General features: G+C 42.4%; 1 protein-coding gene across 3 annotated transcripts in view; it reads right to left on the bottom strand.

Moving 5' to 3' along the window:
- The window catches only part of PIEZO2 (piezo type mechanosensitive ion channel component 2), a 1,161,909-nt gene that overhangs the window by 345,118 nt on the left and 798,455 nt on the right, over positions 1 to 18,336 (bottom strand). For 2 of the 3 annotated variants that reach the window (XM_085607342.1, XM_085607341.1), the window contains one exon: positions 11,567 to 11,781. In XM_085607342.1, coding sequence (XP_085463468.1) covers positions 11,567 to 11,781 — 215 coding nt within the window. Of the gene's footprint in view, positions 1 to 11,566; positions 11,782 to 12,133; positions 12,167 to 16,819; positions 16,862 to 18,336 lie in introns of all 3 variants that reach the window. The other variant, XM_085607340.1, reaches the window with a different exon arrangement.

Here is an 18,336-nt window from a genome sequence, read left to right on the forward strand (position 1 = left end):
CACCGAGGCCTGTAATCTTGGAGAAGCCGCAGAAAAACAATCCCAGTTCATCAGCATTCCATTTCTCCTGCAAAACTCTCTGAAAGCAATTATAGGGACTTGATTGCTAAGTATACCGTTCTCATACCTGTTTCCACAAATACTCAACTCGTTTTGGCTTATTGAACGCATTCTGATGCATTAGAATAGAAGCAGACATGCACAGCCTTTTATTTTCTTTCCAGAATTACCTGGTTAGATTCCAGTGAATCACTACTCAGCTGAGGTACACAAAAAATGATGGCGTGTAAAGTCAAATATCTTATTTACTGAATAAGAAATAATTAAATTGCACCTTGTTAAGTAGGATTTATCATTACGAAAATTTCATCAGTGTGGTGTGAAATCGGCACTCACAAATCCAGAGTTAGGGGTAAATATGTAGACATTTCTAGGTGGGTCCATTGTCGAAAACAATTGCACATATACACGTGTACATACTCCTGCACTCAGAGGTACATTTTGGGAATTCACAAATATACCCATTAGTACACCTGAAAAATTGTGCTGATTGCAGCTTTGCAGAAATGCTACTGGGAATGTCATGAGGCATTTGCCATTTCCTAATATGGCATTGCACACTGCATACAACTCCTCTTTGGAAAAGGCAACCTAAGGCTTCAAATGGCCATTTTGAACTCTTCTTTTTTTCCAAGGGACAAACATTTTACCACATAGAGAAAATCCCTTTCCCCAAACCACTGCAACGTTTTGTGTGTTTCTTTCCAGTATCTTATTCTGAAAGGGGAGGTGGGGTCACTCCATTTCTTTGTTTTCGTTTTTCTTGATGGGAAAGGGTGGGAGAGCCATCTGCGAATGTCAGCAACCTTACAAAATTGTGGGCATCACAAATTCTCGAGGTGAACCATGCCGTGATCCTGCCACACCCCAAACCTTGAGTGTGCTTTCTCAATAAGCAATTGCATGTTGTGTGCCACATAATTGTACAGTAGTATCCCTGCCGCATATCCTTTTCTGCTGTAAACATACATGTTTATTGCTGTAAATGGCTTTGCGACTGAAGTCCAAAGTTTGTGGTATTCACCAAATATTTGCAGGTATTTTCCGACCCTCGAAAAGCAAACACGTTTGCTTCCATGATTCGCTGTGGGATCATACATGTTTGTGCTGTGTTATTTTTAAAAAGAGCAGACATGCTTTTCATTTCACTGCTAAACCCGATTTTTTCTGTGTACCTTTGAGGATTTAAAATTGGAGAACTATTGCTTAGTTTACATTTATTTTGGCCTGGAAATGTTGAAGGCTATGTTGCTTAGATATATTTCTACTGCCAAAACATTTTCATGCATGTGCTGTGATTGTAACTTGAGGAACAATATGGCAATGCTGTTTATTTAAAGCTCTTTGGAGCAAACTCTTTCTGGGCTAAGCATTCCAGTTCTGAAATGTCTTCACTGTGCTCTGTTGTGATTGGCTATACTGTATCATACGATTATCTCAAAAACAAGGCTGTATGTTTTTTATTCACAATACCCAGAGCATCCAATCGCATGTGCAACACCATGTCAAGGGCATCAAAGTTATAGGGCAACATCCATGGGCAATTCACCTATCTGAACATGTTAGGGCATAGAAGAGCATTGGGCCAGAACCACGACCTCTCCAATTACAAACCACAAATGTTCCTGCAAGGTATTAATGTGGTATTATGTTGAAGACTAAATAGAAAACATTCTACAACTGCCCCTGAAAAAGAGCTGGTAGTGATCAATTTCTTAAAATATATATATGATATCAATGCGATTTGTTTTTTACAGAGCAATGTCATTATCACTGCTTTATACGTACAATATATACAAGGTTACTGCATCAGTTACACATCCATGATAGAGAGTGCAGGAAAGAGGGTGTTAGACCTGTCAGCCTTAGGGGAGTCCTTCCCCAAACCTTTTCCCTTTTCCCCCCATTCGTTTCTGTTGACCTTGGGACTCTGAGCACTTTACCCCTGCTAACTAGTGCTAAAGTGATGGTGCCCACTCCCCTAAACATGGTATTTTGACTTGCACATAATTGGCATATTTAACTTACTTACATGCCCCTTTGCAGAGTAGTATGCCATATACTAAGGGCCTGTAAAGTAAATGCTACTAGTGGGCCTACAGGGCTTACTTTGCCACTCACTTATGTAGGCCCTTAAAACATGTCCCAGGCCTCAGTACCATTACCTAGGCCAAACACTTCTCATTCGTTTGTGGTTCCATAGATCCATTCTTTCTCCTTCAAGCCTCCTTCTTCTTATACTCATTCAACAAAGCCACTTTCCTATGCAGCTTTTTCCATCTAATTGACACCACTTTCATTAGGCATCACACCACTGCCACTCTCAGAAAGCTCTTCAAATATTACATTCTGTGACTTCTGAAGCTGTACCCTGCTTTGAGGTACTTCTCTTTTGCACAAGGCAGCTGGTAGAAAACACTCATTTTGGCTAATTACATAGTGCCCATTCCTGTGCTTTTGCCCCTGCAACTCCTGGGTGAACTACACAGAGCAAATACCATGGACAACTGTTTGATAATTGCAGTGGGGTTGGTCATTGAAGCTACATTAATACATAAGCCACAGCTTGGGGCTCAGCACCTTAGTAATGTGGCGTGCTGTTCAGCCCCTCCAGGGCACTTATTATTGCTGATTGTATAATGCCTATTCCTTTAGTCTGCACTCTGCTGTTCCTGGGAGAATACCTCGGGCAATTTATATGGCTAATGGCATATGGCTTATTCTTCTGATACTTCTGGATGAACTCTTCGGACCATATACTTTGGCTGAATGTCTAACGTCCATTCCTAAGGGTTGCTGCAAGACGGATTCTTCAGAGCATATACTATGAATGGATATATAATGCTCATACCTATGAGTTGCTCCTCTACAGCTCCTGTGTTCACTCCTCATAGCTTATACTATGGCTGGTTGTGCTGCCTATTCTTTTGTGCTCCAAGGAGTACTCTTTAAAGGACATTCAATTGCTGTTTGCAAAAGGGCTGCACCTGTTGCATCCACTTGTACTTCTTAGACCATAACATACATCATGTCTGTTTAGATACTTCACATTCCTCTGGGTTTTCTCCTTTCACTTTCCTTGGAGGACCCACAGAGCATATACTAGCTCATGCTGTATAATACCCATTGCAATTGGTTTATTCTCTATCACTCTGGGCTGAGCTCCTCGGAGGATATGCTGTGCAGGTTTTACTGCCCACCCCTGTGGGTTTGCTCCTTCTCAACCTTGGTTGGACCTAACACCATAAACTATGACTGGGTGTACATGTCCCATTCTTATGGTTTGTTTCTCTGTGCCCTCTGAGTACACTTCTCAGACCACATACCATGGCCAATTGGCTGATGACTGTCTTGCTCCTTTTTCATGCATGGGTGAACTTCTTCGAACATATACAATGGTTGGTTCATTTATGTTACTGATGACTCTGGATGTGACCTTTGCCTGTATTTTAGCATCAGTGTTGCCTCAGCCTGCATTTACCTGAACACAATCTTGGCCCCAGCCTTTTATTATATTATTCCTAGCCTCCAATGAATCAGTGATTACCAGAGGACTTCACATCAGCTGTAATTCTATGTCTGACTTCAGGCCTAGTATTCTTGGTTCCTGCATCATACTAAAGCACTAACACTCAAGCTCAGAGCTTGGTATTCCTGTGCGTGATTACTCATTGTGTTACTTTTGCTGTGCATTGGGCCCTTAATACTCTAAGGACCCTTTTGGCTCAGGTATTTCATTGTATTTTCACTTACTTGCTGCTGAATACTGTTAGATGATTTGGTTAGAGTGATCACTGATTTGCAGCTGACCACTGTCCATATGTGCCAGCTCTCTGCGTCCCTCACTCTTTGGAACCTGTGATCAGTTCACTGTTTGAAACCTGCAATCAGTTCAATCTTTGGGACATCTGATCACTTAATTTCATCGGGGGAAACATCTTTCTCTTGATATTCTGTGTCAGATCCAATTATAATTCACTGAAGGTTCTCACTGTTCTTGTGTATGTGGGTTCTTGTCTTCAAAAGGTATTGCTATGATCTAGAGCCACAATAAACATTTCAAGCAAAGGCGCCAAAATCCCATGTTGTTTGGGAAATGTGCCTTAGCATTACCCTCAAATGTCAGAAGTTTGAATATATCTATAAATCCCATTGTAGGACTTCAGAAGAGAGTGGATTGTATTTTTAAATCCCAGTGTTCACACATATTGTAGCAATATAGTTTTTCCTCTTGTAAAGATCTGTACACTGATGACAGATTGTGCCATTTCTGAGCACTGCGAAAAGCACGCATTTAGGGACACTCTGTTGGACCTCGCCCCTTCTGCAGGGTCACCCCAGACTTTTGCCTTCCTTTGCTGCACCCAGTTTTGTTGGCTTTTAAGACTCCATGTACTTTTCCCTTGTGAATCAGTGGCAAAGCACATTGAATTCACTTGTAAGCCCATAGTATATGGTACTACAAGTACACAAGGCCTTTAAATGTAATGTTACTAGTAGCACTCATTATATCACCCACTATTGTAGCCTTTTAAAATATGTTTCAGGCCTGCCAAAGCTGCATGTAGTGCAGTTTTAAACTGTCATTTCAATCTGAAATATTTGCCTGGAATAAACATTTTTAATACTCTTAGGTCACCCATAGGGTAGGGTCTGAAGAGTCATAAGGCAGTTTGCAGGATATTTAAAAAGTAGGATGTGTGTTTAAGTTTTACATGTCCTGACAGTGAAGAATGTCTATAGTAATTTTCCAATGTTGTAAACCCTGTTTCTCCACTAGACTAGCACTGGTTTACTTTATTACATTTTTTAAGTGGGGAAAAGATTGAGATATGTTATTTACACTGAAATGAATGGTAATTTAAAATCCTCTTTAATGGTGAAGTTGGATTTCAAGTAATAATTTTGAAAATCCCACGTTTAGAAAGTTAAAGACACACAACTGATCGACGGAATGCAGAACAAATCAAAACATTCACACCCAGTCAAGAGATCTGGGTGAAATCCATTGTTCTTTTGCTCACTATGCCACCCCAGTTTAGACCCAGCCATAGGCATATCAGTCTTGACCCTGTTTCTCATGGGAACAGTCCAGTCCGAACTGTCAAGCCAGTTCCTCCCTTCACCAGAAACCCTCATCTGTGACTCAGGGTGAGTGGTTGAAAAGTTTCAGCACTCCGTGAATCATCTTGTTTCGTTTGCTATGTTCACCCTAAGTGGCCATGGGTATGTCCAGACGTGGTTCCCTTGCTCGCTGTGCCAATGGATTCAAGCTAGCCTGGCTGATGAGGGGAAATACGCAGAAACCAGTCCTAGGATGCTTGTTTCCAGTCCAGGGAGGACCTGGCCTGGCAGTTTGGGCTAGACTGTTCCCATGAGGAACAGGGTCAAGACTGATTAGCATATGGCTGGGCCCAAACTGGGGTGGCATAGTGAGCAAAAGAATAATAGATAAAACCCAGATGTGGTGGTGAGTGGTTGAAAAGTTTCGGCACTCTGTCCATCACCTTGTTGTGTTTGCTACTTTTAGAACGTTGGCATTTTCTTATCCACATTAACTGTGCCTTTCTGATAGTGTCAGGGTCACATAATTATGAATGGCTCTACTGTTGGTGTTTGTGTATTCCTTTCAGAAAGTGACACAAAGAGAGCCAAGGTGTGAGGGAATAGGCTCTTCATGACAGGATGGGTAGGTAGAGAGGCTGAACCCTACTCTGATTACATTTCAAAGGGCCCTACCAGCAGTTCACAGAAAAGAACCTTACACCAGGCCTGCCCTTGTTACCCTAGACAGTTTGGAGTCAGGACCAGCGAAAGGGAAAGAACTGACCAGAACCAGTTTGGGGAGGTTGGTAAGGGAATTCCCCCACACAAAGGCTAGCACAAGGTATACATTGTCTTTACTTACCTGCAGGTAGGCTTTTTACCATGCCATGAACTTTTAATATTTCGGCAATTGAGGGCTGTGTACCTCAATTGAATTAGCTGCTTCCCCTGCTTTCCTAAGCTTACTACTTTCCCTGCTCCTCACCCCGCCTCTCACCGCCATGTCCACCTCCGGTCCTGCTGAGAACATGCTCCTCTATTGATCAAACGCAGAGAGACTCCACTGGGCCAGCTTCAGGGCCTCCTCGCCAACACAAGGAAGCATTCTTTGGGGCCAGTCCGCACGCAGATCGCCTTGGCGCTTGCGAATGCGGTGTTTGCGGCTCCAACTGAACTCTCCCAGGACCACGTCCAAAACGGACCACAGTAAGTATACGGTATAACAATCTGCAGCCACACAGCGCTACCCAGGTTTCCACTCTACCCATACAGAGTCTCAGTGCAGGAGACATTTCCCAGCTTGCCTACATAGTTCACTTCCTTGAATCAAAAAACCACACTGGAATGAAGAGGAGCTTGCACACAGCCGATCAAGCACCTGCCATCTTGCCCCCTCCCCCCCCACCCCCAGCCCAAAAGTCCTTAGGCACAAGGTATAAAAATGGGACCTTCTGAACCTCTCTTCAAAACACTCCTGGACCTCTGGAAGATTCAGCAGGACTGCCTTGCTTCCAGAAGAAATCTCCCGCTGCTGCAAAGACTGCCTTCCTGTCTGAAGAAGGAAGGCTTGACCTGCTTGATTTCACCCCAGGCTATCCAGAGTGACTCCAAGATCAGTTGGCTGACCTCCTGTGTGAGCTAAGGCACTCAACAAGCGTCCAGAGGCCTCCCTTCTTCCAACGGCCCAACTGACCAGTACCCAGTAAACCTTCCTGAACCTGCCTGAGCTCTGCTGCTGGCCTCTGCTAGAGTGAGTTGTGATCCCCAGGAGGTGCCCACAGGCCCTGGACCCTTTATTGGAATGAGTGAGAGCTGATCCTGGAAAAAAGGTGAAGAAACAGAAGCTTTGGGCTCCTTGAGACCACAAAGCGACCTCTTCATGCCGAGAATCAACCGCCCATGATGACTGCCAAAGCAAAGCTCCAGTGGGACCTGCTATTCACTCCGACAATGACCATCTGCAATGACTGGCAACTTGAGACCTGCACTTCACACCAGGTGTGACTGTCTGCCATAAACAACCTGCATTAAGCTTCAGCAATGACTATCCCTTCGCACTACAGCAACGATTGTCTGTGTCACTCGACCTGCTCTTCATGCTGAAAGCCTCTTTCTAGCGGTCCTCTCCAACAAGAACGTAACATTTCGCATCAGCCTTGAGAAGGTAAGACTTCAGCAGGCCTAAGCTGGTGCCCATATCCAAGCCAGGCTCCATTGCAGATTGCCTAAACATGTGAATTTTCCCTGGTCCAGCGTGACAAGATAACTGTGATTGGCGCTTCCTACTTCTTGGCGCTATTTTCACTTAGAACGTTAAAAATCTATATCTCCAGTTTTACTGATTGGAGTTTTAGTTTCTGGTATCATTTTATTTATTATTATTTTTTCGGAGTTTATGATTTTTCTTGTGTTCTGTTTTCACTTGATTACTGTTTGTGCGCTGCATAAACACTTTATACATGGCCTGTAAATTAAGCCTGACTGCTTGTACCTGAGGTTATATTACAGGTTAATTTGGTTACTTTTGGGGTTCACCCTGCTAAAGATTGTGTTTATTATTTGAGTGGGGCTTCCAATCCTCTCAACTATTAATCCAATTTGTTACACACTTAATTAAGATGGAAGACTGAGTTACAGTTGCACAGTCTTACTCATTAACTGCAGATAATAGTGTGTCAACAAGAAGCATGTATCTGACCTAGTCATCTTTTTAAGTTAATCTTGATCTGCCTCTTCATGCCTTTGCAGGTTCAGGTGCATCTTTCACTCCACTTTGTGCAAGCAATCTGACTGATACCCTGAAGGAAAAGGATCGGCCATCGACACAGTAGGCCCCAAACATAAGTGACAGTCTTTTAGTGACCTACTCTGGTTAAATAATCTAGAAACTAGTGATGCACAACATTTGTGAAAATTGCTTTTGTGTAATTATGAAAAACTTTGGAAAACTTATGTAAAATAAAGCAAATTGCAAATCAGATGGTGCAAATCTGGTATTCAGCCCATTGTCGACTCGAGGATGCGTTTCACACTAAAATATTGAGTATTGTTCCCATTCTTCTGCGGCAGGATGACTTGAAATTATGGCACGTGGCTTAGTGTCATGATTTTAGGAATTTTTTGTAACAAATATGCAAAATTCCAAAATTCGAGAAATTACACAAGTTAATGCCAGCATAATTAAAATTTCACCCGGGCCTACTAGAAACACCCTGTGCATAGGGCAACAAACAAGCTCACACAGGGAATGTCCAAGGCAATTAGTGGAATACACCCCCAGGCACACATTGCTAGTTGACATGGACAATATAGCAAATGTTTTAGGAATCTTTGTTTTATGGATTTGTATTGTGTGAATCATATACACTTTATGTTGCCTAAACAAGGAGTTGGTATTTTTCGTGTGGGGCATCATATTTAAGATTAGGCCTGGGTGGAATTCGCAGAGTTCTGTTACGCGGAACTCCGCAAAGTGATCAAACAACTCCACCGCATTACACTGAGTTCTGCAAGCGGCGGAGTGCATTTGATCATGCTGTTCGTGTTGATTTTCAACGTCGGGTGTTTGTCCCATACTGTAAACTTTTTACAGTGTGAACAGCACCATGTGCAGCGAAAGCGGGCACTGCTTCTTTTCTTGCCACTCGAGTAGATTTTCTACCCGAGCTGCAGCTTTCTCAAAGCGAACGGAAGGTTTCTCAACACGAGCGTTTGCAACCATCGCAACTGCCTGTGTTGAGAATTATGACCGCCTGCATTGAGAGATCTCTCTGCTAAACGGATTTTCCTTGCTCGCACTCGCCAACTTGAAATCAAGAACATTTACGACAACTTTGAAGAAGACAGCCAACACACTGAACCCTCACCAACCACCCCTGACACCCTGAAGCCAACGATTGACAGCTGGACAGCCCTCATCACCGAAGTCACACTGAGGACAATGAAGTCAATCCACTCCGGGGCCCCCACGGACTCCTGCCCCCACCACATCTTCAACAGAGCCGCCGATACCATCGCACCCATGCTTCGCCACACCATCAACCTCTCCCTAGCGAACGCCTCCTTCCCCGACTACTGGAAGCACGCCGAGATCAACCCCCTCCTGAAGAAGCCCTCAGCGGACCCCACTGATCTAAAAAACTACAGACCCATGCTCTCGTTCCCAGTGAAAGTCATCGAGAAAGTCATCAACAGCCAACTCGCCACCTTCATCGAAGAGCACAATATCCTAGACTCCTCCCAATCTGGCTTCAGAAAAAAACACAGCACAGAGACTGCCCTCCTCATGGCAACAGATGACATCCGCTCCCTCCTGGACAGAGGAGAAACAGTAGCCCTCATCCTCCTCGACCTCTCAACGGCCTTCGACAGTCTCTCACCACACCCTAACATGCAGACTTCACGACGTTGGGATCAGGGTACAAGGCCCTCAACTGGATCCACTCTTTCCTATCCAGCAGAACACAGCGGGTCAGACTCCCTCCCTTCTTCTCAGCCTCTACACCAACCACCTGCAGAGTCTCCCAGGGATCCTCCATCAGCCCCACACTGTTCAACGTCTACATGGCTCTGCTCACCTCCATCGTGAGAACCCATGGACTCACCATTGTTTCATACACAGACGACACTAAACTCATCCTCTCCCTATCCGACAAATCCAACGCAGCCAAACACAACTTTAAAGAAGGCATGAAAGCAGTCGCCAAATGGATGAAAAGCAGCTGCCTACAACTCAACACTGACAAAACAAAAGTACTCATCGTGGGGCCACACCCCAACGCCTGGAATGACACCTCATGGCCCCCTGCTCTCGGTAGCCCGCCCACCCCCACGGACCACGCACGCAACCTCGGAATCATCCTGGACTCCAAACTCAAAATGGACCACCAGATCAACTCCGTCGACTCCTCCTGCTTCCACACCCTCCACCTCCTACACAACACCTTCAAATGGATCCCCCCGAGCACAGAAAGACCGTCACTCATGCCCTCATCACCAGCAGACTCGACTACGGCAACGCACTCTAAGCCGGAATAAACAAAAACCTCTCCCGCAAGCTACAAAACATCCAGAACACCGCCGCAAGTCTGGTCCTCAACCAGACAAAATACTGCCACATCTCCCAGCACTTGTGCACACTCCACTGGCTCCCCATCGAGGCTAAAATCACCTTCAAGATTCTCACCCACGCACACAAAGCCCTCCACAACACCGGACCAGCATACCTGAACAGCCCACTCGAATTCCACGCACCCCAAACGACCATGTGATCAGCCCAGCTCTCCTGCACCGTGGTACCCCACGCCGGGAAGTCCAGATCGGGAGGCCGCTCCTTCTCCATCCTCGCGGCCAGAGCCTGAACCACCCTACCACTCCACCTCAGACAGACAACATCACTCCCCGTCTTCACGAGAAACCTCAAAACCTGGCTCTTCGATAGACCTACTCCTTGATGGACTGGAACCTGCACCTCCCCAGCTCATTGAGACCCTTAGGGGTGAGTAGTCGCGCTCAACAAAACCATGATTGACTGAAAAAACTTTGCTACGCAATGCGTAACAGACTTTTTCAGAACTCCGTGTGCTCTCTGGAGTGCGGAGTGTGGAAAGCTCTGCAAACTCCGCGGACAGAGCAGGTGTTCACTGCTCAGGCCTATTTAAGATTTGAAATTAAAGAAAAATAATTTGAATATAAGTAAATGTTAGTTATTAAATTAAATTAAATTATTGAGATTGCATGTCTTCTAAGACCAAAAATAATATATTTCCATGACAAAAGCAAGGATTCTTAATAAGAATTTGCCAAGACTATTTAAGCCCCGGTATGTAATGCCAAATAATTTATAGTGTTAATGACCTAGTGATGACTATGAACAAGTTCTATGAGAATGCCGTATTGTTGAGTCACGCATTTATAAGACAGTAATAGCATGCATGATGTTTTGTACAGGGCCAACCACTTCTACTCGTGCCTGACTTTCTTTCTTTACTCTCTCTATCTCTCTCTTTTTCTCTTTCCTAGTGCCGTGCTGGGTTGTCTCCCCAGAGAGCTAGAGAGTCTTAGGCCTAGTGGCGGTCCAGAGCTTTGAAAACTGTCCACTAATTGCTCAGCCCTCAGGGAAATGGGGGAAGGATTAATTGACCTATCCACGGGGACAGCTTTAGCTGGGGGCGCAGAGTGCAACAGTCTTTTTTGGCCCCCCATGATCTCTTTCTCCATGAATTCCCTCACTATCACTCTCCAACAGTGCCCCTCATCTGTCCATAGTACCTCTTTGACATATATATTTTTTTTTTAAGTGGTTCTCATAGTCCACTTGCACTCAATTTTTGATCTGCATGGCACACGTTCTTTGCAGCAGGCACATCAACCCTCCTGTGCTACTTTATGATGAGTCAAAATGTGCACGTATGGATAGACATCATTTCAGGAATCACATTTCCCATATTTTCTACTTTACCCGAAGTCTCTTCTTCTTCTGATTCATCCTCGACCCCTTCCTCTTCCTCATCTGTTTCAGCTTTTTCTTTCTCGTCTTCTCCGTCCCCTCGGTCCTCATCGTCATCATTCCCTTCACTCGATTTCTCCTCCAATTGAGCTTCGCCTTCCTTTTCAAGGTTAGCATTCAAGTTCATCATGGTTATGTCGGCCAAGCTACCATCTTGATTCACAAGTCTGTTAGTAGAGAGTGATTATATCAGTTCTTTGTACAACAGATCATAGACTTTGGGGAAAGGAAAAGCAATGCATTTGCCCCCCCAACCAATAACTCAACCCAAGTGCAATTCCCACATCAGCATGGTCAACCGTTAAAGACCATCGCCCAATACTGAAAAAACTCATGGGTCAAGATTCATTAGCCAACAATTCCAGCTCAAGCTTATGTAAACAAGTTTAGTCATAATGGCATTGACACTTAAACTTGACATTTTCCCATTAGAGGAGAAGATGGTCAGAGTTTAAGACGAAGAAGCATGAAATGACAGCGTGTCGGTAGGAGAGCATTTCATGACTTCGCAGGACTTACTCATTTTGCTGAATGGGTATTTTTTTCTTGATGCTGCTCAAAGTCATTGAAACAGAAAGAAATAAAAAAAAAAGGGGAGAGTGAGAAGAGAGACGAGTCACAAAAGAGTGTTACACACCAAAACTCATCATGCTACACAACAGCCTTCAATGAATGCCTGCAATAGCATCTGTGGCACCAGTTGTGGGCACAGATGCTCAGAGCATGTCATTGCAGTATTAACAAGTAACAGTGGCAGAAAGCAAAGCTATTGAGTCAGAGTAAGGGAAAAGTATAGAACACTGACAGAAAGAAGATGGCACAGCTAAGATGCAAACAGTCATGCGGTGTACATATAAAACAGGTGTGGATTTCTTATATTATGCCTAAGGACCATGTAACAATTCAAAACTATTTATATGTGGGACGTAGAAACAGGGTTAACTGTGGCACATCATGTTTCATTTGTAAAAATACCTTCCCTTGTACACGAGTAATGCCTAACATAAAAGGTTATAATCATATTTCATATCATACATTAGAGTTCTGTGATATTATGTCTTACGTCACATGACTCGGTGAACGTTTTCATTGCTATTTTGCCTTTGCCTAACAATAAGCTTAATTCATACGACCTCACTACTCAAAAGTTACAAAACGGAACAAATGCAACAGAACATTATCCCAAATAAAATATATTTTCTAGAGTACTTCTTTTTATTTTTACATGCTTTGCAAATTTAGATTTAGAGCAATTTGTACTTTCATGCTACTGTCTTTGTTGTCAGACTGCTTCTTTACTCTGCTTCTGTGGATTATTTATTTTTCATTAGAATGCATTCTGTACATTTTTCATAATCCCTTCTGGACAGGGATGGATAGTAGGTATGCCTGGTCTTGTCTCACAAAATTAGAACCATATTTTTGCTCAATTAAATCCTACGCTAAACTCAGTTATACCTTTTGTGTTTGAAATCCAAAATCACATGGCGACTTCACAATCGCCTATTTTGACAATTTAAACCTCTTTGGTGTCATCCAAAAGGATCAGCTGATTTGTCATGGCGGTGAAAATACAGTGTGTGGCGCAACGATAAATGTGGCCAAATTACCTAGCTTTGGGCTCCTGAATGGCTAAAACTGCAATGTGGCTTAAAAAGCCACTGTCCTAGAACAGCCCCAGGTACTGCGGAAATCCTGGGCTTCTTCTCCTTATGCTATATCTTTACATTAAATTCACATATGAATCTGAAAGATTGAAAAAGCAGAGTGTGATCATGCCGAATGCTGAGCAAAGTTTGGACTAAAGTCACAACATCTAAACCCTCAATCAAAGCTGCATTGGTTGTCGTCCTCTTTACTGGTGACATGCATCAAACAATCAAGTAATGATTAGCACACATAACTACTCCTAAAATCATTTGATGATAAGTGTCAATGGTTTCTATTTGGTAAACCAAAGGACATCTTTATCTCTTCGATGTAGGTCAAATACTGTCTACTTGAGCCAACTTAATCCTATGTTGTCATCTTCCTGTGAGTCTGAGGCTTTGTAAATAACTAAAATGTTGAAAGAACCTACATATTAAGGCCGAAATCGGATTCACAGCTTCAGTAAGTGATGTTTTTAATTGCTGTGATTTGCTTCCTCAGGGCTAAAAGTCCATAAACCATACCAAGACATGTAAGACACAGTTGTCAACAGTGTGGCAACTGTCAAGCATAGTAGTTTTGCTGAATATTTAACTGCGTCCTATTTACTTTCAGACACACTGGTGTGACCTGAACTTAAAATTGTGTCTCGATATGTAGAGAAACATTAAGGGTAGCATCATTGATCATCGCAAACATTACAGTCACTCGATTTTAATCTATGTTTTGAATACTTCATGATAGATTTGACAATTATATATCTTCCTTACAAAAATGCTCTTTTGTTATCATTTGGGGGAAGGTCAGTCGACAAAACCGATTATACCATTACCCTAGAAAACAGTTTAATTTAGAGTAAAATATATTTTTAATTGGTAAGCACCGTGCTCTATGTTGGAGAATGTTTTTAAATTGCTTGTTTCTTAAACAGATCTTGCAACATAGAATTGAAGACACATAATAGAGGAAATGAAAGCCACAAGCTGCAACAAGAAATCTAATACTGTGCTTGGAAAATGTAAATTGGGCAGTTACTGTTCAACACTGGACACGGCGAATGTCACACAAAGGCGAAGAGCTAATGAGACATCCGCATTGTAGTAAGGAGTTCCGCTACATAGCCTGGAACTCTGTTTGACATGGGTCCAGGGTACACGTTAACACCAAATCAAAATTTATTAGTGTCAGCTCGACACAGGTAGTGTCTTCAATTTCACATTGTCCCGGGTGGGGGGCAATATAGCTTACAGCACACCTATGAAATATAGTACTTTTTCTTGAGACCTCTCCATTATGAATATGACATCATAATATATTGTGAGATTATTAAGATAATGAAGTATCAAAATACTTAGGGCCTGATTCACAAAGATAAACTTACACTTTTTTTGGTATTCACAACCTAAGAGTTCAATTTTACTAATAGTAATTTTACGACTGGTGAGACGCCACACTCGTGGCGGAGTATCTACACCTAAGAAGATAGGTCTGTCCTCTCTTTTATGTGCAGAGGTCTTTCACCCCAGGTGCAAGTTTCACATTTGGAAAAATGAATATTAGTAAAATTAAACTCGCAGTTGCTGAATACCAAAAAATAGCAATCTCAGAGAAAAATGTTAGTTCACTGCTGTGAATCCGATCGCTCGTGTCTGAATGATGGTTCTTAGGATAATAACAGGCACTGAGTTAGCACATCATGGAACGTGGTGCTCTCTGACCCTACAAACCATTTTCCATGATACCTTATAGCACAACAGTTGATTCTAATAGGATTGCACTAGTCTTCAATAGCTGCATGGTATGGCGTACTAAGATCTATGACTGAAATATTATCGTTTCCTGAACCAATCTAAGGTCCAATACCTACATTAAAGAAATTGGATGGAAAACTGAAAGAAGGGTAATGTTGTTTATTCATCCTCTATCAATCTAGTTACCAGTGTTGATTGCCCACTTGAGAGGATGGATGATAACGAAGCAGGTATTAAATGGGTTAGGACACGCCTCTTAATGCCTTGTCATCTACAAATTTATGTTGAAACTATAATCTCACATGTGCCCTATTTATTCTGATGTGTTGAGGCAGAGGATCTGAAGGAAGTGAAGGGACAAAGCATAGCTGTGATGATTCCTTGCTATTTGTCACTGGGATAAAGATATGCTGTTTAGATCTCGGAAATCTTTATAAAACTAGTTCTTTGTAATGATCTGACCAAAAATCATCCTTCCTGGAAATAATATTATCATTGTATTGATTGAGGGATCCATTTTTGTATTTTGTATTTGTAGGGGTATTTGTAAAGCGCGGCGTTCGCTCCGGAAGGAGCATCTTGGCGCTGAGAATCCTTGATGACCGGTCTGGGGACAGAGAGGGATTAGATGGCTGCTTTAGTGAGATCATCGGGGAGGCTGAAGATCCATACGTTCTCAAAATGCGACAGTGGAATGTGTGTGGCTCAGCCGTCAGTGCGAAACAGTTACTACATTCGGTTGCTTACTTCCTTTTGAACCACATTCAAAGTTTTAGTGTCAATCTACAGAGCCCCATACATACTTAGCCTTCACCGTCTGAATGGGAGAGACACCGTTCAGTCTGTTCCAGTGCTTCCAGTATGGAGCCCTTCTCACAGCACAGAAGGGCAGATGAGAGCGATTAGAATATTGTGGCAAATTTGGTATCTCACCTTTGAAATTGAATGTCAGTGCAAAGATTGGAAGAATTTGTGCCAATTCTTTCTTCTTGTAGTATAAAGCTTATCTGTGTCACAAATATGTGGTATAACCATATTTTGTACATTCTGTTAACAATTACACATAGGATTTAGTTGAATTAAGCCATAGTGCCCAACAATCTGAAAGGTATGGTTCTTGTGCATCCTTGTGTGATTATACAATGCTTGTGGTAGAACCATTCTTCGGCACTGTGTAGGCATTAACGTGAATGGTATAAATATACATCGGCTCATTACAGGTGTACTGAAAACCTAAAAATACCCCATAGTGACCCGATAAAAAGCACTGACCATCCCTACCCCTTAAAGTCAGCCCTTTGATTTTAACTCTGTGTTTTGAACAGTTTATTAACCTTTAAAGCAGGCTAGCTATACTCTATAGTTACATTGAAACTGCACATTGAACATATTTCAGGTCAACCTGCTAACATGAAAACGCAGGGCACCCATTACTTCAGTGATTGTTTTTTATATAAAATGACTAGATGTGAATTGCAAGTGTGATGCCCAGAGGAAATAGACGTTCTACATGATCACCTTCCTGCTCTGAACATGTGCTACTCGGCTAGCTTTATGGCTGGCATTAGACATATTAAAGCGTGGCTTGGGGCCCCCTGTGTTGAGTGAATTTAAAATATTTGAAGGGTCCCAGACGAGATAATTTAAACCAATGTGGTTGATTTAAAACCATTGTCTGTCTCCAAAATAAAATTTGCACGTCCCCTTGTTATGCTTGTATTAGCAAAATGTACAACATATTTCTGTTGGCTAAGGTGTGCACAAAGAAAGCAGAATTTGAAACATTTAAAGGTTAAATACCCACCTATTTATTATTAGATAAACACGACCATTGACTTTGGCATGGCTACGAGATGAGAGATGGAAGCACAAGAACACATGCAATGGAAAATGAGTTAAGGAGAGAGAAAAAAGGAAAGTGTTAAGTAGGTATGAATGTCACAACATCAAGAAGCACACATAGTCAGACTGATCTATCCAGGCAAGAAGGCAAGTACACCAATGCAATGAGTTAAAGCCAAGAAGCACAAACACAAGAGACAGCCTGCAGTCTGCACATGAGAAGTGTTAAGGATGGCCGAGAATTGAATGGTTAGTGATTGTCAGTGAGATTAGAAAGCTCAAGTGTCTGGGTACATATACATTGCTCTGCACTATGCTTTGGAACTTCACATTCATATTTCACAGTCCTATACATTTGGTACAGGTGGCGGGCCATGTTAGGTCTTTTCGGTTTATCGACTGATCTTTCCCAGGAATAACTACTGTACAGACCATATACTTTCCATTGATGGCTTCTAATTTTTCCCGCCATCGAAGACGAAGCTTAGAAATGACTCGCAGGTACCAGTGCATACCCAAATGTGCAAAATATACAACCAGTGGGAGAATGGTAAGGAGAGTAACATAGCACAGTGTTAAAACATAAAGACGACTATTCATATTTAAATTGTATACTTATTTGTGTTGCCTGTCCTGTGATAATTGTAGTAACATATTTTCCCCAATGAAGCATCATTTAGTGAGCACTGGCTCATCTGGTATAGCAGTATATTTATTATTGGTGAATGTGTTCCACAGATTTACTTTGCATCTAACCAAGTGTTAGTCCATGTAAAATATATGCCAGATCTGTTGGCTTGCCTAAATAAGTTCTTACAAGATGGGCATTCATAGATTTTACTGCAAATCTTAAAATTGTGACACTTAAATTGACAATAAGGTAGTGCCTTTTGAGGTAAGTGGTTTGTTTGGATGAAGAGTTACCAGGAGTTCTGCAAGCATTGTGTCGACTTTGTTCAAATCCTTCTTAAAGATTTTCACCAGTTGGAGTTCATACTACATGTTTCAATAATTCTTGTGAACATCCAAGACATTGGCAGCAATCTACACAAAGTCTGGTCTGAGCGAGATTCAATTATAGTTTGAACAAGATCCAGGTGTGCATACACCAGACTGAGGAAGGAGAGGGCCAAACTCTTGAAAAGAGGACTGGTTAATTAGTAAGAGGAACAATACAAATAATTAGAGAGACTCATATGACTAGAAACATATGGACCTCATGAGGAGAGTAATGGGGACAGGTGTGGATAAAGCGGACTATTTCATAGTGTAAACAATGTACTTCAGGCAAATGACTCCCTAAGCATGAGAAACATGGCAGTAAATAAGAGCAGCTAAAATGAGCAGGAATGAGTTATCCTATGATGTGATATCCTGAGCTTATAGTGTCAGTACAAATCCCAGGGGAGCAAAATAATGGTCTCTATCCTTTCACAAGCCAAGGCCTGATGTTTAATGACCTTTTGTAAATTGGAAACT

Source organism: Triturus cristatus, chromosome 5_2, assembly GCF_964204655.1.
Source record: "Triturus cristatus chromosome 5_2, aTriCri1.1, whole genome shotgun sequence".
In the NCBI taxonomy this organism is placed as follows: domain Eukaryota; kingdom Metazoa; phylum Chordata; class Amphibia; order Caudata; family Salamandridae; genus Triturus; species Triturus cristatus.